Raw genomic sequence first — 22,136 nt, 5'->3', positions numbered from 1 at the left:
GCCCACAGGGGGCAGCGGCTTGCTGTCAGATGACCTTGTCAGTGACCTCTGAATCTGCTGTGCTCTGTGCTCTGTTCAGTCCCACTGTGAGTGCCTCTCTGGGTTTGACACTCTGTCGGGCGGTGGCTGCAGCCTAAAGAACTCCTGCACACCTGATTCCTGCCACCGGAACGCCAACTGCAGCACCGTGGGACCTGGACAAGTTGAGTCAGTCACTTTACTTTACTGAATGTCTGCATGGACCAATACCTGAATCTGCAGGCAGCAAGTAGCAGAGCTGCAGAACTGAGCCGTCACTTGCTGCTCTGTCCCTCAGGTGCGCCTGTCTCCAGGGCTACATTGGTAATGGTAAAGTCTGCATTGGGAACATCATGGAGCGTCTGAATGACCTGAACACAGAACCAGGAGGCCAGTGGACGGGTCAGCTGAGCAATGCCATCACTCTGTTTGGTATGTGGATTCAGTTTGAGGTGATTTGGTCCATAAAAAGCAGAAAACTTTCACTTCCTCAGCTTTAGCTCTCTGTGCAGGGACACATGTAAGCTTTTCCCTCTGGCCTACGGTGTTCTGGTGTGACCTGCCCAGTGACAGATATATTAAATAAAACTCAGTAAATAAACTAGCATTCATAAAAATTAAACTGATACAGAAAAATTATTTCAAGTTTCTCCTTTAAGCACTTTTATTTACCACATCCAGGACTTTTTTTTATAAGTGAGTTTTAAAATGTTTAATCTGGGTTCTGCACGGTCGCCCCTAAAGTAGCCTTCCTGTTCAATCCTGCTCTGTTTATTCTCCAGAACACATGACATAACCGACGTATCCCATGGTAAAACATAGGAGCGATGCTCAATTACTGCTCCGCTTTATTGGCAATGACAAGTCGTCAGCTGATGCACAACTTGTTTTTTGGAGGTATTCAGATGCGATCTGTGTAGTGAGACATTTTACAGATGGTCAATGAAGTCGTCTCACATGAAAAGAACTAATGTTGATGATTGTGTTTGTGTGTGTTTTGCAGGATCTTTGTCGTGGCCGCTGCAGAATTTGGGTCCGTTCACCGTTTTCATCCCGATAAATAAAGGCTTCAAGGGAACGCCGGTACGAATCCCTTCAAATAAACTGATCCACTTTTATCAGCAGCTAGTTTTAGCTTCCTTTTAACTTTAGAGCCACTTTTATGTTTCTTTCACACCCTGGCTTTGTTTTGGGAGCTCATCGTTCTTTGAGCTCCAGAGGAAAAAACACAATTCAATCAAAACGGGTTCAGTCAGGATTCAAACATCTGCCTTTACTCCTCTTACTAGGTGAGGACTCTGATAGCGGACAGGTCCAAAGCTACATACCTGTGTAAGATGCATCTGGTCGCTGGGATGATGCAGTTTGACACACTGAAGAAAACTGATGTCTTCTACACACTGACGGGAAAATCAGCAGAGACGGACACATCAGAGGGGGTGAGAGGCTTCATCACCAGCAGATTGATACAACATGAAGTGTAAACATGTCAGGGCACGAAGCAAAAAAATTAGGAAATATAAAAAAGATTTGAAACAATTTGAGGAAAGTGAGTGATGACTTGTTTTTTCACATAAGAAACAAACCAACCCAAAGCAAAATGCTAACCCAGAACCCGAACTAGAACCTGACCGAGACCCAAACTCAGACCCTTTCCCTAAGCAATTAAACAAATAACTTGACTGAATCCTGTTTTTAAACCCTTGGAAACACAATAAAGATGACAATAAATAGAGCATTCACAGACTTGGCTTACATCTGTTTATTGTAAGAATGAATTAAGATTTATAATCAAATAAGTGATGCACACAGTGGACACCAAGTCCAGTCTTAAGTACTTCAGAGACTTTTGATAACATGTGAAACTGTTACGGTCTTCACACTTCCAAATGTTAAAGTGGTAAGCCTCCAATGGCTTTGATAGAATTTTGTATTGTCAGATCTTCCTCTGGTTTCATTCCAGGACGCTCAAACCAAAATCCGTATCCATGGCGGCAGGAAGAAAGGTGTAATCATCCAGTCTAATGTTGTTGCATCTAATGGGATCATCCATATCATCAATAGGCTGATGGAAAGCGTGCCTCCCATCGTAGAAAGCAACACTGAGGTGGCAAGACTGAAAGATTTTAGTTTGGGTGTAAATGTGCTCAGCAAAGATAAACCTGTTCATTATGTCTCCATTCATCTCATTACATGAACACTTTGTTGTTCCACAGGAGAACCTGATGAAGATCGTTTCTGACTACGGCAAGTTTCAGACTTTCACCAGTTTATTACAGGTATAGACTTCTTTTCTTCAATAGCAGGAACATCAGGCCATGAATACATGCAGACGCCAACTTTTTTATTCTCAGTTTAGAAGTTAATCACATCCTGTAACTTCCTGTATTGAGTCAATAACAAGTTGAACACTGGAAGACATTTTATTGCATGTCCCAATGTCCCAGTCACATTCCTGCCCACCAGAGGATGGGATCATTACATTATTACACTGGATCAGGGCTTTGTGTCAACACTGACACAGAAGATGTTTGGAGTGTGATATTTCTATGATCAGTTTTAGGTTCTGAACACAGATTAAATAGGAAATATTGCACTGATTTGTGGTCCTGCAGGATTAGACGTCTCTGATGTTCATGCTGCAGGAAGAAATGTGTAAATATTAGCAGAGTCAGGACCGAGAGTCGCCTGAATCCCACCTCAAACACGGTGCATGAGCATTTATCTTAGTAACACATTCGGGTGCATGAGGACCTGGTTCTTAAGTTTCTAAATTGATCAAACTGGACAATTTGTGCTCACTGCAGAAAACTCCTCTGGCATCTTTGCTGGACCAGCCGGGACCAATCACTGTGCTTGCACCCACCACTGCAGCATTTGATGCAATGATAGAAGAACACCTGAAGTATCTCATGAGCCCTGACGTAAGGATGGACACAAAAACTGACAAATTTGTAGTCTGTCATGAATAATTCACCAGACGATTGGTTCTGAATCCTCAGGGTCACAGCAAACTGCTGGAGTTTCTCAGGAACCACATTATTCCGGCCACTGCGGTGAGAGCGACAGTCCGCTGACTCGTTAATAATTCACGTTTGTTCCCTCTGACAGTTTTTTTTAATCTCCCTGTTATGCAGCTGGAGATCTACAATGCTGTGTCAACCCCAAGATACGTGACAATGGCCAATCAGGTTCTGACAATCACCGTGATGGAAAATGTAAGTGTGGATTTCCACCATCTGTAACCCCCAACATCACCCCAAATCTCTGTCACAGTCACTGTTGAATACTTAAATAATATCATGAATCTTATAAAATAACAAAGGAGGGTGGAAAGTGTTTGGTTCTAAGTATGCTATAATACTGACATTATTGTTCCAATATCCTTTCTGTGTGTGTGTGTTAGTGCTGTTCATGCAGATTTAGTCTCTTTAATAAGCTTGCAGATCTTTTTAAATATTGCTGAAATTTATTTCACTTTCAACTTGAACATTTGAAATCTTGACATTAATAGAGTTTATTAATATTATTAATAGAGTTTAAAATACAATCCAGATAACAAAAATCCCTAAAAGTGCAGCGTTTTTATTTCTGTAATCATTTTCTGGAGAAATGAGTGTAATCAGTAAATATTCACCATGGATCCTGTAAGGAATACAGCCGTGTGACTTAAAGCTGACTGAACATCAGCTCCTGGTTTCTGTGTCAAACCTTCATCATCTAAAGAAAAGTTGAATTCACTCCTATTATCCGCATTTTAGTAAGACTGTTTTCCACACTTTCAACATGAGCTCAGGATTTCTGTCCGGTCGTCGTTTCACTGTTTCAGGGCCAGATCTTGGTTAATGGTGCAGCCGTGTTGGAGGCAGCTGTGGAGGCAAAAAATGGACGTCTTTATGTGATGGATGGAGTTTTGACTCCGCCCTCCATCGAACCTGTGTTGCCCAGTAGATGTGACATCACAGAGACTAAAATCATCATGGTGAGTTTAACGTCTAATGACATGATCGATTGACCCTAAATGTATATGTGCAGCGTATGAGGCTCAGTGTGAAAACAAAAGGCACTGAGCTCATGGAGCTCACATAGTTGGATCATCACACCATGCTACACTGTTGGACTCTGCCTCCATTGGATGAGTAAATGTATTTGATCAGTGAGGTGACTTTATCCCAGGAACAGAAACACGAGGACACTGCGAGATTCTGCCCCTTCACTTTTGAGCCCGCCCTAAAACACTGAAGCCCTTTGAGTGTGTTTGAGATATTTGATCAACTCATGTGTTTTTCAGGGTGAATGTGTCGCGTGTTCAAAGCTAATAATGACCCAATGCTCTTCTGGAGTTTTTACAGTAAGACTGAACTCACTGTGAAGCATCTGGATATTTATTCACTTCCCTTTCTTACTTTGAGCTGATTTAAAATATGATTATGCTGTCTTTATCCAGGGCTCTTCCACATTTGGATGTTCTTATATTTTCACCAAGGGCAACCCATCTGTTAAAGTCCCAGTGAAAGGCTGCTCTGCACACTGCAACTCAACGGTCACGGTACACACTTTAGTAAAACCGGGCAGTTTACTTCATGTTGGAACAGAAAGACACTGAAGCCTAGAAGATGTAACTTTGTAGAGGCCGTCAGAATAACCTCGTGTATATCCGTTCAGATTCCAGCGTGCTGTAAAGGTTTCTACGGTCCAGACTGCAGACCATGTCCAGGTGGATACCAGACGCCCTGCTCTGGACACGGGCAGGTCAGACATTCCCATAATTCCTTAATTACTTTATTTGGAAAAAGCTTTAGTGCTTTCTGTTCTTTGAACAGACTTTTTCCTGTTTGCAGTCCAGCGGTGACGGAAGGAAACTGAAATGTTTCAGTGTTTGCAGGGAAAGTGAGGTGTTTGGTTTATGGAGGAGGAACCTAAAGTGTGTTTTGTGCTTTTCAGTGTTCGGAGGGGGTTTCAAGAAATGGAACATGCAGCTGTGAACCGAACTTCAGCGGCTCACGCTGTCAGTACTGCTCCTCCTCCAACAAATATGGACCAAACTGTGACAGAAGTAAGTCTGACTCATACTTTGTGACGTCACACAGGCAGACATGATGTAAAGATGATGTACTTGTCTATCCTCAGCCTGCCCCTGTATCCACGGGCAGTGTGATAACCGTCCGGATTCAGACGGTCGGTGTAAAGTGGACTCGTGTCAGCAGGGTTACACCGGTCCTTTGTGTGATCGACAGACGGCCGCCTGCGGCGCTCAGGCTCAGTTTTGCCACGCACATGCTGACTGTGACTTCAGCCAGGGAACAGTCAAGTGAGTTTACCTGGATGGAGTCTGAGCTTTAACCCTGAGTCAGACGTCTGTAGTGAACAGTTATCTCGTACCACACATTATTCTGTACTGTGTCTTATTTTAGGTGTATTTGTAAAACTGGTTTCCAAGGTGATGGGATCACCTGTGTGGCATCTGACCCGTGTGCTCCACCCCACCGAGGTGGCTGCAGCCTGAACGTAAGTCTCCAGTTTTTATAGTGTAACTGTAAAAAACGCAGTCTGTTTCCTCACTGCTGCCCGTGCTGCATTCTGCCCCTTGCAGGCTAAATGTATAAAGACAGGCCCTGGGACTCACGTCTGTCAGTGTCTGACTGGATGGAGGGAGGATGGGGATGAGTGTCAACCAATCAACAACTGCAACAGTCCTGACAGAGGCGGCTGCCACCCCAACGCCACCTGTGTCTATGTGGGACCCGGACAGGTAAGGACACTGATATCAGCTGAGACGTGAATGGTGGAGATGTCACTGACGGATGGTTTATCTCATTAATGTGCTCTTACCCTGGGAATGCACCACTTCAGTCCGTCCTTAGGGTGGCAGTAAGGAGTGCAGTATTATTAAAACATGAGAGGGCCAGAAAATGTGAATCCTGAAATGTGGTTGATTATTCAAACTTACACTGGCCTATTTAAACTGGGGCCGTGCGGACCTCGGGGGGAATATTTCTTTTATCTCAGTTTTTTAACACGTTGTCGGTCAGTTTGTTCTTAATGATGTCACATCATTGTTTTTGGGAACCCCCCAGTCAAAAGCACCCAATTTTGCAGTTTCAATAAATGGAACTATTTATTCAGTTAATGTTTGCCACGTGGCAGTTTGTTAGTCTCAGGATCTTGCTGCTTCCTTTTGTAGATGATGTGGTTCTGTCAGCTTTATTTGCCTTCTGTAAAGATCTGGCACCTCTAATTCTGAGCCCATGGTTCATGGTTCCTCAGAAAAAAGTGGGGTGCCCACTTCAGACTGGAATTTTGTCCTGCTAGACCTCAGTGGAGTGTTCAATACTGTTGATCATAATATTCTATTAGAGCGACTAGAGCATGCTGTAGGTGTTACAGGTACGGTGCTGCAGTGGTTCGTATCATACCTCTCTGATAGACTCCAGTTTGTTCATGTAAATGGAGAGTCCTCTTCACACACTAAGATTAATTATGAAGTTCCACAGGGCTCTGTGCTAAGATCAATTCTGTTTACATTATACATGCCGCCTTTAGGCAGTATCATCAGAAGTGATTTGTGATCTGGTCCACCAGCACCAAAGAGTGAAGCTGTCTCCGCAGCAGTAATGTCCTGTTGTTATCTGCTCCTGTTCAGAGTGACTGCACCTGTAAGGCCGGTTACCAGGGCAGCGGGCAGGACTGTGAACCTGTGAACCAGTGTGTGACTGCAGACGGAGGCTGTCACTACTTTGTGAGTAGCAAAAACCAAGCAAATCCACTGAAAGCATCTTTTCTGCTAAAATCATTATGGGTCATACCAACAGCAACATAAAACAGGTCTTTTGCTTTGATGTCATTTGCCTGCAGCGCTGTGATCAGGGTGTCAAAGCCAGATTTGACTCCTTTAACTATATCTTCAATTTGACCATACCTGGTCAAACTGGTCTGTAGATTCACTCCTAGTAACTAAACCAGCCAATCATCGTTCCTCAGAGCCAATCAGAGGCTCTGCAGAGCTTCACTGAATTCCTTTAATTTTTTCAAAGTAAAAGACGTCTTGTGCATGATGTCTGTCTTGTACTGATAAAAATGACCGAAGCTAGGCCCTCGGTGACCGTGTCCCTGTTTAACTGTTTGTGTGTGCAGGCCAGCTGTCTCCTGCTGTCCTCTCAGTGGACGTGTGTCTGCGATGAAGGATATGTTGGAAATGGACACGTGTGTTACGGTACAGTTGAACAGGTGAGTGATGGCCAGGTTCAGTCGGCAGGATCGTGTCTTTGCTTCCAGCTGATTTTGTTTCCTGGTGATTTCAGGAGCTCAGCATCCTGCCTGAGGCCTCAGACTTCTTCACATGGATGACTGTGAGTATGTCACGTTTTACAGATGCATTATGTGCAGATTGTCATCACTTTGATTATTATACAATAAATGAAACGTGCAGTATATCACAAACTAACTCACACGTTTAGCACATGCTTCACATGCAGACTAGGCACCGTAATTATGCCACTGTAAACAGTGTATCATATTCACTGATATTCATTCATACCACATGAAAACCCAATTAGAGCACATAAATATGGGTACAGAAAAATTATACATTTATGAATACTCTTAGCAATGTTAAGCTCACACTGTGGGGGTTATCGGTTCGTGCCACCATGCTTCATTTTTTAATAACCATGCAGTTTACAAGACTGACTTCCCCTGTGGTCTTCCATGTACCAGCAGCTATTTTTAATACCAACCTGAGCAAAGATTGTGTTTGTGTTCATACGCTCTGTTAGGATTCGGATCTGTCTCCGTCTCTGTTGGATCAGAACCTCACCCTCCTGGTTCCATCCTCAGCAGCCATCAGCAAAATGTCCTCAGAAGACAAAAACTTCTGGACGTTGAGGGGAAACCTGCCGAGTCTCATCAGGTTACAGCTCCGCAGGATTTAAAGTGACATCATTTTATTTTGGGGCTTTTATATGAATATATGTAACAGCTGTGCTGCGATCTGTCCCCTTCTGACAGAAATCACATGATCGCTGGTGACTACCCCTTATCTAGCCTCTGGAACATGTCGTCTGTGACGTCCCTTCTGGGAACAACACTTCGTGTTTCTACAAACGATGAGGTAACGCTTTCTGTGTGAGGATTTCTGCATACAGAGAGAATTTTGATCTTTCATTGAGCCCGTGCAGCTCAGGTGTTTCACATAAACTCCACACGGCCATCGCTGCTCGTCCTCGGGCTGATCTAACTGCCTTTTGGCTGGCTCTCATCTTTCTGATGTTCTGTCAAATGCTTATAAAGTTACAGGTTGTTAAAATAACCTTATCTGGTATCAGGCACATAAATGTATAATCTGTGAGCCAAAATATTGCTCTTAAAAAAAGCCAAAAAAAAAAAAAAAAAAAAGCACTGCTGCCCTTCAGTATACCTCCTGAAGCTGGCCAATCAGAATGAAATAGGCTATCTTAAAGGAACATAAGCTATAGCTTGTTTCAAGCAAAGGATGAACTGAGGAGCTGAGCAGACGGCCAGTACAACAAAAAAAAAAAAATAAAAAAAAAAAAATAATAATGTTTGGACTGAATCATGTGAGCATACTTGAGTGGAGTCCCAGAATAAAAATGTGGACTTTCGTCCACTTTCAGTATATGGCTGTAAACTTGGTGCTTTTCTCTAATTTTACTTAAAAAAATAAAATGGTTGTGTTTGTGCAGATCACTTCTGTTGGTGGAGCTCTCATCGGCACGTCAAACGTTGCTGCTACAAACGGACTGATCCATTTAATCGATAAGGTAAAAAGAAATACTACAAAAACAACACCCAGCAAGTTTTTTTGTACCCATTACCGATTTCAGCCTCTTTTTTTTTTTTTTTTTTTTTTAAATAAAGGTTTTGGTTCCCGACAGAACACTGAGTGAAGGTCTGCTGGCCACGCTCGCTCTCAGGCCGGAGTTCTCACTCTTCAGATCGTATCTCATCGTACGACCTCTCAAACACGCTCACACCATGCTTAAGTGTTCAATGTTTCCTTACATGTTGTGCTTTCTCTGGCTTTTTGTTTAGGATTATAACCTGACCAATGATATCGAACAGGCTGACGAATTCACCATCTTTGCTCCGACAGACGCCGCCGTCACTGAGTACCTGAAGAAAATGGCAGCCACTGCCCTGGTATACAATTTAGGCTTCAGTTTGTCTGCATTTTCATTTGAAGCTGAATCAAAAAGTTTGTATTTGACCCGATTAGTCTTTTTACTCACTGCTGACATTGTTGAAATTTTTACATATTTTAAAATGGATTAAGTGGGCAACACTCAGTTCTGTTATTTCATTCGACATTTAAAGCAGATGGTAAATATAGAACTAAACTCTGTAATTAAAGACTTTGACCTCGTCCTCGGGTTTATTTATTTACTTCCTTCAAATTAGTTGTGCTTTTATTTTGTCACTGAACAGGATGTGAAGACCACTCGTTACCACGTGGTGGCATCGCAGCGTCTGTTAAAAACAGACCTTCAGCTCGGAGGTTACAAAGAGACGATGCTTGGGTTTTCCTTCCAGCTCGGCATTTTCCCACGAGACGGAAAGGTCTCATCATGAAATATTGATTCTGTTGCATCTGATCGCATGACAGTCTAAACAACACGATACAAACCACCTGACCTGTGTTTTCCTCATGCAGCTGTTTGTGAATGATGCTCAGATGAACTCCTCTGACATCCTGAGCGGTAAAGGAGTGATCCACGGTCTGTCAGCTGTTCTTCAGATCAACAGAAATCGCTGCGATGATCTCACGTACACAAAAGTCATGGTAAGGTCCTCAGCCACCAGTTAAGTCCTGCAGATACTTCAGCGCCTCCAATCCAGTTCAATGAATGGAGAAACAATCGCATGATAAATATCAACGTTTTCTTTCTGCTCCAAAGGGGAACTGTGTCGACTGCTTATTCCACCAAAACAAGATCTGCCCCAATGACACCATCCCAGATGTAAGTTTTCGGACTTTTTCTGATCATCGTTAATCTTTCAAAGCTTAGACCTTTTTAACCACCAGGCTCTCTAAACAAACTTTTATACCAAACTAGAATCGGATAAATGCAGCTACTACAGAAAATCTGTTTGCAGATGATTCGATTTTAAGTTATGAAAGATGGAAAATTCTCCCCAAAGTCAAAAGAATTACGTTCAGTTTGTCCGACTTTACAAGACTAACAAGAAGTAGGAGAAGATCTAGAGAGGACTTCATGGTATTCCACTAAAGTAATTTCATGACCTCCCAGTGATCACTGACCACTTTACTGTTTGTGCTCTTGTGCCAGTTACAGATTGAATTTCTTTCAGTTTACTGTGACAGTACTAAAGTAACATTAAAAAAAAACAAAAAACGTATTTTAAGTATAATTGTGCTGAAAAGTAAATTGCTCTTTAACAGCTGTGGGAAAACTGGTATCATTTAGTTGCATTTCATATCGAATTTGACATCTTCAAAAATAAACCAGCGTTTTATTCAATGGAGCGTAAAAATGTTTTTCTTTTTGTGGTCTCGCGATAGAGGAATAACCGGGGACGGTAACTAAGATATTGACAACGCCACCTGGGGGAGGGCGTTACACCCCAGGAAAGATTTCTCTAGCCAATGTACGTGTTGCACTGGCTACCAAAGCCCACAGACTCGTTATTAACGGCAGAGGTGAGACAAAGGAAGTTTACAAATCAAAATTTATTAAGAGGAACTACTAAAAACATAACTATAAAATCAGGAAGGCACCTAGGGTAGCAGGGTTGAGACGGCAAAATAGTTCATTGAAACACTTTAACAAACGATGATTAAAATGACCAGACTCCCTACCACGATGCTACCCTAAAACAATCACAGCATGATAAAAGAATAACTAAACAAAATAGTGGCGACCGGCCACTTGAGGCAACCTACGGGGAGGAGTGCCCAAGGGTGCCACCAATTACTCACCCGTGTAACTTCACTCCAGACCTCACTGTCACTCACACTAAACGGTGCAATCTACCTATGCCCGGTGTGTACACTCGCATGCGTCGGGAAGGGGATTCCACCTCACGTGCCTAGCCCCTCAGCAAGCGGCCGCACCTCCACTAAAGCAATAAAACAAAGCATAAAACGTTACACACATTAATAAAAGATCTACATTAAACAAATACACCCCAAAGTACTGTTCATTATAAAAGCATCACATAACAAACAAAACAGCATGACAAGACAGCAGCAGTATAGTGCAAACCTGCAACAAAAGAGGGAAACAGTTGTCAAAGTCCACCCTACTATATGCCACGTTATGATGAACACAAGAGTCCCACTTACCACAGGGCAATACTAAACTGAGTGGCTTTCCTTGAGAGATCTGCAGTGCTCAACTGCCTAATGCTCTCAGCCACCTTGGATGGACAAGACTGCCAAATGCCTCCTTCTGGTAGTGAAGCGCAGCTGTTTCTTATAAGCCTGCTAATTGTCAACTGGGAAGGTGTGGATGTTAGTGGTGCGTTTGTGGACATCGTGTAAAATCCTACCCCAGAATCTACTTCACTACATTTTGTAAGTTAGGTGAACTGAAATGAAGAGTTTTATTTTCACTGCTCTATCGCTTCACGCGGATAACTGGTTATACTGTGTAAATATTTTCTTGAAACATGCGTTGTAGAAAATGCTGAAATTAATACTCAGCTCAGATGCACAGCCTGGTCCATGAGAAGCTAAAGTCAAAGTAAGAAGTTGGTGTTTTGCTCTGTGCAGAAATCGGTGAGGAGGACGAGAAAGTGCATGTTCACCCGCACGTTTGAGGGCGAGTGGCTCCCGAGAGTCGGCTGCAGAGCCACCTGCCTCCAGAAGAAGATCGTACGTTTCCTGCTCATTTCAGGGTAAGCATCCTCGGCAGTGTGGCACACTAGAACTCTTCTGTGCTTTCAGGAGCGGAGGTGCTGTGCAGGGTTTTTCGGGGAGCACTGCGAGGCATGCCCCGGTCCAAAGGGTCGGCCCTGCTTCGATAATGGAGTGTGTGTGGACGGGACAAACGGGACCGGAGTGTGTCGGTGTAACGAAGGCTTCAACGGGACCGCCTGTGAAACCTGCCAGAGCGGCAAATACGGAGTCCACTGTGACCAAGGTTCAGTACGTTTCATTAGTCAGCACATGATCTGTCATCTTCATCCTCACCTTCATCGTCACGTGTTGTCTGCTCAGAGTGCGAATGCAAGAACGGACAGTGTAACGAGGGACTGAAGGGCGATGGGACCTGCGAATGTGACGTGGACTGGAGGGGAGTCCACTGTGACCAAAGTAAGGCTGAATGTGGAGAAAAGTGAACGCTGTGATTTAGAACAACAAAATCTCATTTGTGAGATCATTTTTAGAAATACTGTTTTTGTCATTTGTGCTGAGCTGCATCCGTGTCGTTGCAGAGATCGAAGCCAAAGCTGACGAGCAGTGCGGCTCGGTGAGATGCCACGGCAGTGCAAAGTAAGTCTGCACAAGTTTAACCGTTACTCTGCGTGCAGGACGCTGGAGGATTTATGCTTCCTGTTAAAACTTTAATCTGGTTTTATAGCTGTGTGACCGGCTCGTCCGGCCCTCAGTGTATCTGTGCTGCCGGCTTCAAAGGAAACGGGACTTTCTGTCAAGGTAACACATGTTATGAGCTCTGCAGGTCACTTACCTGCGGCTTTGGTCTGAGCTTTTTAAAGAGGATTCCTGTGAACCGCAAAGTTTACTGAACACTTTGTGACTCATGCAGCCATAGATCCGTGCGTGGTGGATAACGGCGGCTGCAGTCTGTACGCTCTCTGTAAGAGGACTCGACCCGGCCGAAGAGACTGTGTCTGTAATGCCGGCTACGCGGGCGACGGACTTGTGTGTGTCGGTAAACTCACTTGCCACAACTGCTCACACCTGCTCACAGCTGCTCTGGCTTAGTTATAGTTGGTACAAGGAGTCAAAACGATTTTTAAAAAGGAAAATTTAATTATTCCGAGTCAACATTAACTTGTTCAGATCAGTTTATATAAATTTTTTTTTTTTTAAAAGCAAAAATTAGCTAAGAGGCAATCACACTGAGGATTACAGGGGACATGAAAGAGTGCAAAATACAATCGTGAAAGTTAAAGCAAAAGCATTGACAATAAATCCAGTAATACTAGAAGGGTGTGCTTTGTAGTGTAATGGTCTGACTATGGTGGACAAAGTCTGCAGTAATGCAAAACTTAAAAAGCATTTTGTGAAAGTTCTGCGAAGTTAAAGCAAAAATACCAATGCAAAATATTCCAGATATTAGTTCTTCCAGCATCACAGCAAAAAAGGATTCCAGACAATCAGAAAAGCCTTCAGAGCCAGCAAAATGACTGAAATTAAGTAGCTCTGCTGATTTGCGTGGTTTGTGGTATTGTTGTGCTGTGAGGAATTTAAAAGCTCTGGCTCAGCATCGATCCTTGGCAGCAGCTCAAGTTATCAGACACACGATAAAAAGCTTGAACGCATCGTGAATCCGAGATAACCAGGTGGAGTTTTGTGTTTCTCCACAGAGATAAATCCCTGCCTGAAAGGAAACGGGGGTTGCCATGCCAATGCAGACTGCATTCACGTTGGACCGAACAAAGTAAAACTAGCTAACCTCTACAGTCTGACTTTAAGCACAGCTCTCTGCTGACAGTGGCGCTAAATGTGACTTTGTTTTCCTCGGCAGACTTCCTGTGTCTGCAGGGAATTTTACACCGGTGACGGGAAGAACTGCAACATCATCGACTTGTGCCAAAAGGTGAGTTTGTCTTCACTCTGGCTGGTTTCAAGCTGTGGGAAAGATGAGTGATTCAGAATCAGATGATTACATCATTCAGCTAATAATCACACATACAGCCCATAGTAGCACCAAATCACAGCAGCACTCATCTTGGTGCACTTTCCCTGTAAGAAAACACCAACTGCGAGGCAAGAGTTACACCCATAAGTCCTATTGTGAAGGAGGAAGCTTGTTAGGCTGCTCTATTCAGTGTTCCCAGGACAATAATAATGTCCTCGCCTCCTTTAGCACAGGAACTGTGGTAGTCGTGTTTTCAGTCAGTGCTCTGGCTCTGGTAAGGCTCACCTGGCTGAGCTGGTGACCCAGGTATGCTGCAGAAGAGCAGCATACAGCCACCTGTCTGCTGTCCTGTCAAGACAGCAAAAACAACCCTGAAAGCTGTCTGAGGCTGATGTGCTTCCTTTTCTGGTCACTGAAGCTGAGGTTGAGCGTTGCACATACAGTTCTAGGTTTTCATGCTGCTCCTGTCTCTGTCAAAGGTTTCTTACTTTTATGCTGTAAAGACCACATCAATTCAAGCTGTTACCCTCTCACGTGTTGATGCTGATGTTCCAGAACAATGGCGGCTGTCATCGGAATGCCCGGTGCAACATGACAGGTCCAGGCACTCAAAGCTGCACCTGCAGGCAAAATTTCATTGGCGACGGTGTGACCTGCAAAGGCACTGTGGCGAGGGTGAGCAGCTGAAATACAATGAAAGCGGCGCCGCAGGGCTTTGCACTAACTGTTGTCTCGTTACAGGAAATAGAGACACGTCGTCACACGGACTTTTACTTTGGTCTGATGGTGAGTAGTGCTCCCCTCTGTCGCCCCCTGCTGGTGGAATTGCATTAACAGAACTCTGTTTTCAGATAATGGAGATTTCCCTGCAAGGGCGAGGGCCATTCACTGTCTTCATTCCAGACCCCGAGGCCTTCAGGACAAACACTTCACGCGAGGTCAGACCTTTGGTTACTGCTGGACAAACATCAGCGTGTCTTTGAAGACACACTGTAATTACATCAGAGTCTGGTCAGCTCAGGATGAATCAGAAATTAACAAGTTTGTAATTTTATCTTTTAGATGAGACGGAAGAGAGAGCGGTACGCTAATGTCCTGCGCAGCCACATCGTCATGTGTCACACTCTCCTGGCTGCTGACCTGAGCCAACCACGAAACCTGACATCGCTGTCTGGACTCGTGCTGACCACCAGCATCACCCAGGTCAGCCCTCAGCTGGTTTAATAGATTTATATCTATATTTATGAATCCTGCCAATAAACAAATGCCGAATCGATGCTTTATTATAAACAAGCATTCTTCAGTTTTATTTCTGTTATTGGGACACTTTGTGTTTGGCTTTTTTTTTCAGGGCAGTGTCTTCATCAACCAGGCAAATGTGACAAAGAGCGATGACCTCAGTGTGAATGGAATCATCCATGAAATTGACAGGATTCTGTATCCTCCAGATGTGGACAAAGACAGTTTTATGCTCGCCCCTGTAAGTATCCATCAGGTCATTTTGGAATAAGGAATCAGGGAAGCTGATGCTGAATGGATCGACTGGTTAGAGCTTTATTATCATATAAAACAATGACCATTGTTACTGAATTATAAAATGATCACTGAATGCTTTACTGTTACAGTGACATGTTAGTTAATAAGCTGTCTATTATTTCATGACCTGTTTAATTACTGTTTATTAAATAACATGTAAAATGCTAAATATATTCTAAAATCTATTTATTGGTATAATAGCATTTTTTTCTAGCTCATTGAAACTGTGAGCAGCTGTCTGACTGTAGACTTTCTGGATGTTATGTTTTCTGTAATGTTTCATGCACACCTTCATTCTGATGGTTTCCTGCAGGATGACTCTCAGCTGAACCTGACCGATGTGGCTGCACGTCACGGTTATCGAACCTTCTACAAACTGCTACAGGTAACACGCTACAACTTCCCCTTCTTCCTTCTCACTGACAACAAGAGCTGCTTATAGAGAATTAGCTGGTTGTGTGTGTTTTTACTCTAATATCGTATTTTAATATTGCACTTTAAGGTGACTGTTGTTCTGAAGTGGTGCACCAATAACATATATTACAGCCAAAGTGCTTAAACCAATATATCAATGTTAACAGAGAAAAATAAGTGTGTCACTGTTGTTCACTTTGTCCGATCATTGCTCAAACATGTGGAGCACAACAATACTATAACTAATATCAGCAAAGCTCATGTTAAAATGAGATACTACACAACAACAAGCAGCATTAACACAACATTTAGACAAGCTGCACAATGACATCACTTCCTCTGGGTTTTGTAACAAACGAACACCTAGACTACAACATCAGGACACACATGCAAACTCCCTCACACACTCACACACATATAATAATAATAATAATAATAATAATAATAATAATAATAATTTATTTTATTTGAGGGCGCCTTTCAGAAACCCAATGTCACCTTACAAAGAATACAATTAATAAAAGGAACAACAGTCATAAAATACATAAAATAAGTTAAAATTACAAAACAGAGCTTGACAACAGATAAAATCAGCATTAAAGCAAATAAGCCAGTTTAAACAGATGTGTTTTGAGCTGTGTCTTAAATACGGAGAGGGAGTCAATATTTCTGAAAGCTCTGTTCCCCATAGTGATAAGGTGTGAGGACGGAACAGTAAGATGAATAGCAGATGATGATCTGAGAGTGGTGATATGGAGCAGGTCACACAAATATGAAGGCGCAGATTTATGGATACACTTGTATGTAAGGAGTAAGATTTCTATGGGCAACCAGTGAAGCTGCTGAAGAACTGGGGTAATACGAGCTCTTAACGGAGTGCAAGTTATGACCCGAGCTGCAGAATTTTGAAGGAGCTGGAGTTTATGAAGGGACCTTTTAGGGAGACCAAATAGGAGGGAATTACAGTAATCAATACGGGATGTAATAAGACTATGGACAAGGATGGCAGCAGCATGAGGAGTAAGGAAGGGACAGAGTCGGTTAATATTACGTAAATGGAAGTAAGCAGACCGGGTTATGTAATTAATGTGAGACTGGAATGAAAGAGTATTATCAAGTATGACACCCAAACTCTTAACCTGAGGGGAGGGAAGGGTAGGAGAATCTTCAATGTTAATGGAAAAACTGTGGAATTTGGTTAAGATAGATGGTGTACCAACAAGTAAAACTTCAGTTTTATTACTGTTTAGTTTGAGGAAATTGGAGGAGAACCAGGATCTAATCTCAATAAGACAGTCTGAGAGATAGGTAGGTGGGAGAGATGAATTGGGTTTAGAAGAAAGGTAGAGCTGGGTGTCATCAGCATAACAGTGAAAATTTATATTATATTTTCGGAATATATAACCAAGAGGAAGCATATAAATAATGAATAAAAGAGGCCCCAATACTGAACCCTGGGGCACACCAGCAGAAACAGGATAGAGAGTTGAAGAATGGGATTTAAATTGGATAAACTGAGTGCGGTCTGAGAGATAGGAGGTGAACCAGGCAAGGGGGGTGTGACTAATACCAATGGAAGCTAACCGGTTCAGGAGAATATTGTGAGAAATGGTATCAAACGCCGCACTAAGATCAAGAAGGATGAGGATGGATAGGAGACCAGAATCAGCTGCCATCAGAAGGTCATTGGTAATTCTTAACAGAGCAGTTTCTGTGCTATGATTGAGGCAGAAATCCGATTGAAATTGTTCATGGAGATTATGGTCACTGAGATGTAAATGAAGCTGGGCGGCGACAACTTTTTCAAGAATTTTTGAAATAAAGAGGAGATTTGATATAGGGCGAAGATTATCAAAGTTATTGGGGTCTGCATCAGGCTTTTTGAGAATTGGGATAACAGAAGCCTTTTTCAGTGCTTCAGGAACAATTCCAGTGTTCAGGGAGGAATGAATAATATTGGTTATGAGAGGTGCGAACGAGGGAAGACAGGCTTTAACTACAGGGAGTGCAGAATTATTAGGCAAATGAGTATTTTGTCCACATCATCCTCTTCATGCATGTTGTCTTACTCCAAGCTGTATAGGCTCGAAAGCCTACTACCAATCAAGCATATTAGGTGATGTGCATCTCTGTAATGAGAAGGGGTGTGGTCTAATGACATCAACACCCTATATCAGGTGTGCATAATTATTAGGCAACGTCCTTTCCTTTGGCAAAATGTGTCAAAAGAAGGACTTGACAGGCTCAGAAAAGTCAAAAATAGTGAGATATCTTGCAGAGGGATGCAGCAGTCTCAAAATTGCAAAGCTTCTGAAGCATGATCATCGAACAATCAAGCGTTTCATTCAAAATAGCCAACAGGGTCACAAGAAGCGTGTGGAAAAACCAAGGCGCAAAATAACTGCCCATGAACTGAGAAAAGTCAAGCGTGCAGCTGCCAAGATGCCACTTGCCACCAGTTTGGCCATATTTCAGAGCTGCAACATCACTGGAGTGCCCAAAAGCACAAGGTGTGCAATACTCAGAGACATGGCCAAGGTAAGAAAGGCTGAAAGACGACCACCACTGAACAAGACACACAAGCTGAAACGTCAAGACTGGGCCAAGAAATATCTCAAGACTGGTTTTTCTAAGGTTTTATGGACTGATGAAATGAGAGTGAGTCTTGATGGGCCAGATGGATGGGCCCGTGGCTGGATTGGTAAAGGGCAGAGAGCTCCAGTCCGACTCAGACGCCAGCAAGGTGGAGGTGGAGTACTGGTTTGGGCTGGTATCATCAAAGATGAGCTTGTGGGGCCTTTTCGGGTTGAGGATGGAGTCAAGCTCAACTCCCAGTCCTACTGCCAGTTTCTGGAAGACACCTTCTTCAAGCAGTGGTACAGGAAGAAGTCTGCATCCTTCAAGAAAAACATGATTTTCATGCAGGACAATGCTCCATCACACGCGTCCAAGTACTCCACAGCGTGGCTGGAAAGAAAGGGTATAAAAGAAGAAAAACTAATGACATGGCCACCTTGTTCACCTGATCTGAACCCCATTGAGAACCTGTGGTCCATCATCAAATGTGAGATTTACAAGGAGGGAAAACAGTACACCTCTCTGAACAGTGTCTGGGAGGCTGTGGTTGCTGCTGCACGCAGTGTTGATGGTGAACAGATCAAAACACTGACAGAATCCATGGATGGCAGGCTTTTGAGTGTCCTTGCAAAGAAAGGTGGCTATATTGGTCGCTGATTGGTTTTTGTTTTGTTTTTGAATGTCAGAAATGTATGTTTGTGAATGTGGAGATGTTATATTGGTTTCACTGGTAAAAATAAATGATTGAAATGGGAATATATTTATTTTTTGTTAAGTTGCCTAATAATTATGCACAGTAATAGTCACCTGCACACACAGATATCCCCCTAAAATAGCTAAAACTAAAAACAAACTAAAAACTACTTCCAAAAACATTCAGCTTTGATATTAATGAGTTTTTTGGGTTCATTGAGAACATGGTTGTTGTTCAATAATAAAATTATTCCTCAAAAATACAACTTGCCTAATAATTCTGCACTCCCTGTAACACAGTAGGGAGAGGGTCAAGTTGACAGGCGGATGACTTAGATTTTTTAATGAGATTAGATACGTCAGTTATGGAGGGAAGAGTAAAGCTTGAAAATAACAGACAGGAAGACAGTGGGGGAACCAGGAAGTCTACTTCAGAGTCAGGAGCTCCTAAAGACTTAACTTGATGGTGAATGTCTGAGATTTTACAAGTGAAAAAAGAGATAAGAGAGTTGCTAAAATCAACAGAATACATCTGAGAGGGGAATGTGTCTGGAGGTTTTGTAATTTTACTGAACAATGAATAGAGGGACCTGGAGTTACCTTCATTAGAACTAATTAAACCAGAGTAGTAAGCAGATTTGGCTGAGGCAATGCAGTCCTTATAGAACAAAATATGATCATTGTGCATTTCTTTATGTACAGCAAGTCTGGTTTTCTTGAATAGACGTTCGAGTTGGCATCCTTTAGCTTTAAGGTGACACAGGTGGGAGGTAAACCATGGAGCTGAACGGGAAAATGAGACTGTTCGATGTTTAAGGGGAGCAAATATGTTAAGAAGGTTATAAAGGTTGACATTATAATGACAAACGAGTTCATGAGGGGTTGAGGAGCAGTGGATAGATGGAAGGTCATGAGCGGCAGATGAAAAAACAGCTGGGTTAATATTACTAATTTTCCTAAAAGTGATATTACGAGAGATACAGTTTTTGGAAGCGGTTATGTTTGCATCAAAAGAAATAAACATATGATCAGACTGGGGAAACAATGTGGCTTTACAATGGGTGGGGGTAATGCCAGAACAACAGACCAAATCCAGGATATGACCTTTAGAGTGGGTAGGAAATTTTATGTACTGTAGAAGCCCAAAACTTTCCAGGCAGGAGGTAAAATCTCTGGAAAGAGGGATTTTATCATTGTCCATATGAATATTGAAGTCACCAGCAATGATCAGATTTGGAAAAAGTACAGAGAAATGAGTGAGAAGAGCAGAAAATTCATTTAAAAACTCCTTGTTTGGCTTAGGTGGCCGATAAACAGTACATATGATGGTGGGGGTAGATCCAGGGAGCTGTAGTGCAATGTATTCAAATGAATGGGAGTTAAGGGCAGAGACAGGGAGTACTTTTCCAGTGCTTCCGGTGAATTATTGCGAGATCTCCGCCCCTCCCCGAGATGCGAGGTTGACAGGTGTAAACAAACTCAGATGGAGTGGAGTCATTGAGAGAAACAAAGTCATTGGGCTGTTGCCATGTTTCAGTCAAACAAAGAAAGTCCAACTTACGATCACAGAGGAGATCATGTACGAGATGTCCCTTACCAGTGACAGAGCGGATGTTTAATAGACCAAACTTGATGCTGGAGTTGCCATGCCTGACAGTAGGCTTAGTTGATTTAGCCAGGTGGGCCAGCACACTGTGGTCAACAGCCCGGTCAGTCTTGCAGGGAGGACGACGAGTTTTTGACCAGATGGAAAATATTGAGTTAGTGTCACTGATGTTGAACTTCCACGGAAGCCCTCGGTGGATATACCTGCGGCGGGCTGGAAGGCGATGTCCGGGTAGAAGTATAGAGCCACAGGTGGAGAGACAGCCAGGCAAAAACGAAGCCGCAAAAGATCTGTAGCAGAGTACTGGAGAAGAGCTGTCGCCGGGTGATGAATGATGGATAAAAAAAAATCCCAGGTGAGCACGAGCCACACCAACACCCTGTGGATCCGCATCTTAAGCCACCAATATACTCACACATAGATGGATGGAGTGGACTGTGGAGTGAACTAGCAGAAGGGCTGGTGTCCTGTTAGCCAGTTTTATTCGCATGAAATCTCATGTTTTTCAGGACACAGGTGTAATGGACCTGGTGAATGATATCATGTACCAGCCGGTGACAATCTTCCTGCCGTCAGACGGTGTCATGGCATCTCTGCCGCAGGAACAGAAGGACTTCCTGTTCCACCAACACAATCGACCCCAGCTGATGGAGTACCTGAAATACCACATCCTGCACAGCCAGAAGGTAAAACTTCTTTAGAGGGTACTTTTAGAGAAGCGTTAGACACTTTACAGCATGGCAGCTGGAAGAACAGCTCTGAAAGATTTGATAACTGGGATAAAATGTGAGGGTGCCTCAGGGAGGTTATCGCAGAACAAACATGGTGCTGTGGAGGTAAAAACGCTGAAGCAGGTCAGGTGGTTTCTCAGGTTTAGTTTAAAATGCCTTTAATCTCAGGTTTACGCTGAAGGACTGATCTTCCTGGACTCGGCTCGGAGTTTGCAGGGTTCGCCGCTCTCCTTCTCCTGTGGTGGGACAGACAACATTGTGAGTACTACAGTAAGAGAAATCTACAGAGAAGACAAACAAGACAAACATGGACTCCAAATAACCAACTGTCTTTTTGAACAGGGAGAAATCTTCATCAACAACAGGAAGTGTCGGATTGTTCAGAGACACCTCATCTTTAAAGCGGGCATTGCCTACGGGATCGACTGCTTGCTAACTCCTCCCAGCCTCGGAGGACGCTGTGATGAACAAAGAACCTTTGACCTTCCGGTGAATCCTCACTTTACTGTCTGAGATGCATCTGAATGCTACCTGGAACAACCAGACATACTGATTCTGACTGTGTAAACTGTTAATGCTGATGGTGTTGGAGCACGGGTTGTGTGTAACTCGTAGGCTTGAAGTGTACTCACACAGTGAAAGTAACGGTGAGAGCCTGGCCTAATCTACAGTCTTAGAGGCCTGCTGTGTTCATGTTTTAGTTTCTGGTTATTTTTCCTGTAGCGGTGAACAGTCTGAAAAATGATTTAGAGC

General features: G+C 43.1%; 1 protein-coding gene across 2 annotated transcripts in view; it reads left to right on the top strand.

Annotated features, from left to right (window-relative positions):
* Positions 1 to 22,136, top strand: part of stab2 (stabilin 2) — a 35,371-nt gene that overhangs the window by 5,732 nt on the left and 7,503 nt on the right. The window contains exons 9-53 of one of the 2 annotated variants that reach the window (XM_085251335.1): positions 80 to 207; positions 317 to 450; positions 1,022 to 1,101; positions 1,308 to 1,457; positions 1,982 to 2,125; positions 2,235 to 2,297; positions 2,826 to 2,942; positions 3,021 to 3,074; positions 3,156 to 3,236; positions 3,848 to 4,000; positions 4,310 to 4,369; positions 4,466 to 4,567; positions 4,684 to 4,770; positions 4,963 to 5,074; positions 5,149 to 5,329; positions 5,433 to 5,526; positions 5,612 to 5,770; positions 6,662 to 6,757; positions 7,153 to 7,245; positions 7,320 to 7,367; positions 7,794 to 7,927; positions 8,026 to 8,128; positions 8,721 to 8,798; positions 8,896 to 8,985; positions 9,070 to 9,177; positions 9,463 to 9,594; positions 9,689 to 9,817; positions 9,933 to 9,995; positions 11,771 to 11,872; positions 11,945 to 12,140; positions 12,218 to 12,313; positions 12,436 to 12,493; positions 12,582 to 12,655; positions 12,768 to 12,893; positions 13,552 to 13,625; positions 13,713 to 13,784; positions 14,382 to 14,501; positions 14,568 to 14,612; positions 14,678 to 14,764; positions 14,889 to 15,029; positions 15,178 to 15,306; positions 15,676 to 15,747; positions 21,162 to 21,338; positions 21,552 to 21,641; positions 21,726 to 21,872. In XM_085251335.1, the coding sequence (XP_085107461.1) occupies positions 80 to 207; positions 317 to 450; positions 1,022 to 1,101; positions 1,308 to 1,457; positions 1,982 to 2,125; positions 2,235 to 2,297; positions 2,826 to 2,942; positions 3,021 to 3,074; positions 3,156 to 3,236; positions 3,848 to 4,000; positions 4,310 to 4,369; positions 4,466 to 4,567; positions 4,684 to 4,770; positions 4,963 to 5,074; positions 5,149 to 5,329; positions 5,433 to 5,526; positions 5,612 to 5,770; positions 6,662 to 6,757; positions 7,153 to 7,245; positions 7,320 to 7,367; positions 7,794 to 7,927; positions 8,026 to 8,128; positions 8,721 to 8,798; positions 8,896 to 8,985; positions 9,070 to 9,177; positions 9,463 to 9,594; positions 9,689 to 9,817; positions 9,933 to 9,995; positions 11,771 to 11,872; positions 11,945 to 12,140; positions 12,218 to 12,313; positions 12,436 to 12,493; positions 12,582 to 12,655; positions 12,768 to 12,893; positions 13,552 to 13,625; positions 13,713 to 13,784; positions 14,382 to 14,501; positions 14,568 to 14,612; positions 14,678 to 14,764; positions 14,889 to 15,029; positions 15,178 to 15,306; positions 15,676 to 15,747; positions 21,162 to 21,338; positions 21,552 to 21,641; positions 21,726 to 21,872 (4,779 nt within the window). The remainder of the gene's footprint in view (positions 1 to 79; positions 208 to 316; positions 451 to 1,021; positions 1,102 to 1,307; positions 1,458 to 1,981; positions 2,126 to 2,234; positions 2,298 to 2,825; positions 2,943 to 3,020; positions 3,075 to 3,155; positions 3,237 to 3,847; positions 4,001 to 4,309; positions 4,370 to 4,465; positions 4,568 to 4,683; positions 4,771 to 4,962; positions 5,075 to 5,148; positions 5,330 to 5,432; positions 5,527 to 5,611; positions 5,771 to 6,661; positions 6,758 to 7,152; positions 7,246 to 7,319; positions 7,368 to 7,793; positions 7,928 to 8,025; positions 8,129 to 8,720; positions 8,799 to 8,895; positions 8,986 to 9,069; positions 9,178 to 9,462; positions 9,595 to 9,688; positions 9,818 to 9,932; positions 9,996 to 11,770; positions 11,873 to 11,944; positions 12,141 to 12,217; positions 12,314 to 12,435; positions 12,494 to 12,581; positions 12,656 to 12,767; positions 12,894 to 13,551; positions 13,626 to 13,712; positions 13,785 to 14,381; positions 14,502 to 14,567; positions 14,613 to 14,677; positions 14,765 to 14,888; positions 15,030 to 15,177; positions 15,307 to 15,675; positions 15,748 to 21,161; positions 21,339 to 21,551; positions 21,642 to 21,725; positions 21,873 to 22,136) is intronic. The other variant, XM_085251336.1, reaches the window with a different exon arrangement.

Source organism: Mchenga conophoros, linkage group LG17 (assembly GCF_057382185.1).
Source record: "Mchenga conophoros isolate Kocher_MC1m ecotype Shallow Benthic linkage group LG17, M_conophoros_male_GT1.1, whole genome shotgun sequence".
In the NCBI taxonomy this organism is placed as follows: domain Eukaryota; kingdom Metazoa; phylum Chordata; class Actinopteri; order Cichliformes; family Cichlidae; genus Mchenga; species Mchenga conophoros.
This window is presented reverse-complemented; position numbering and strand designations above follow the sequence as displayed.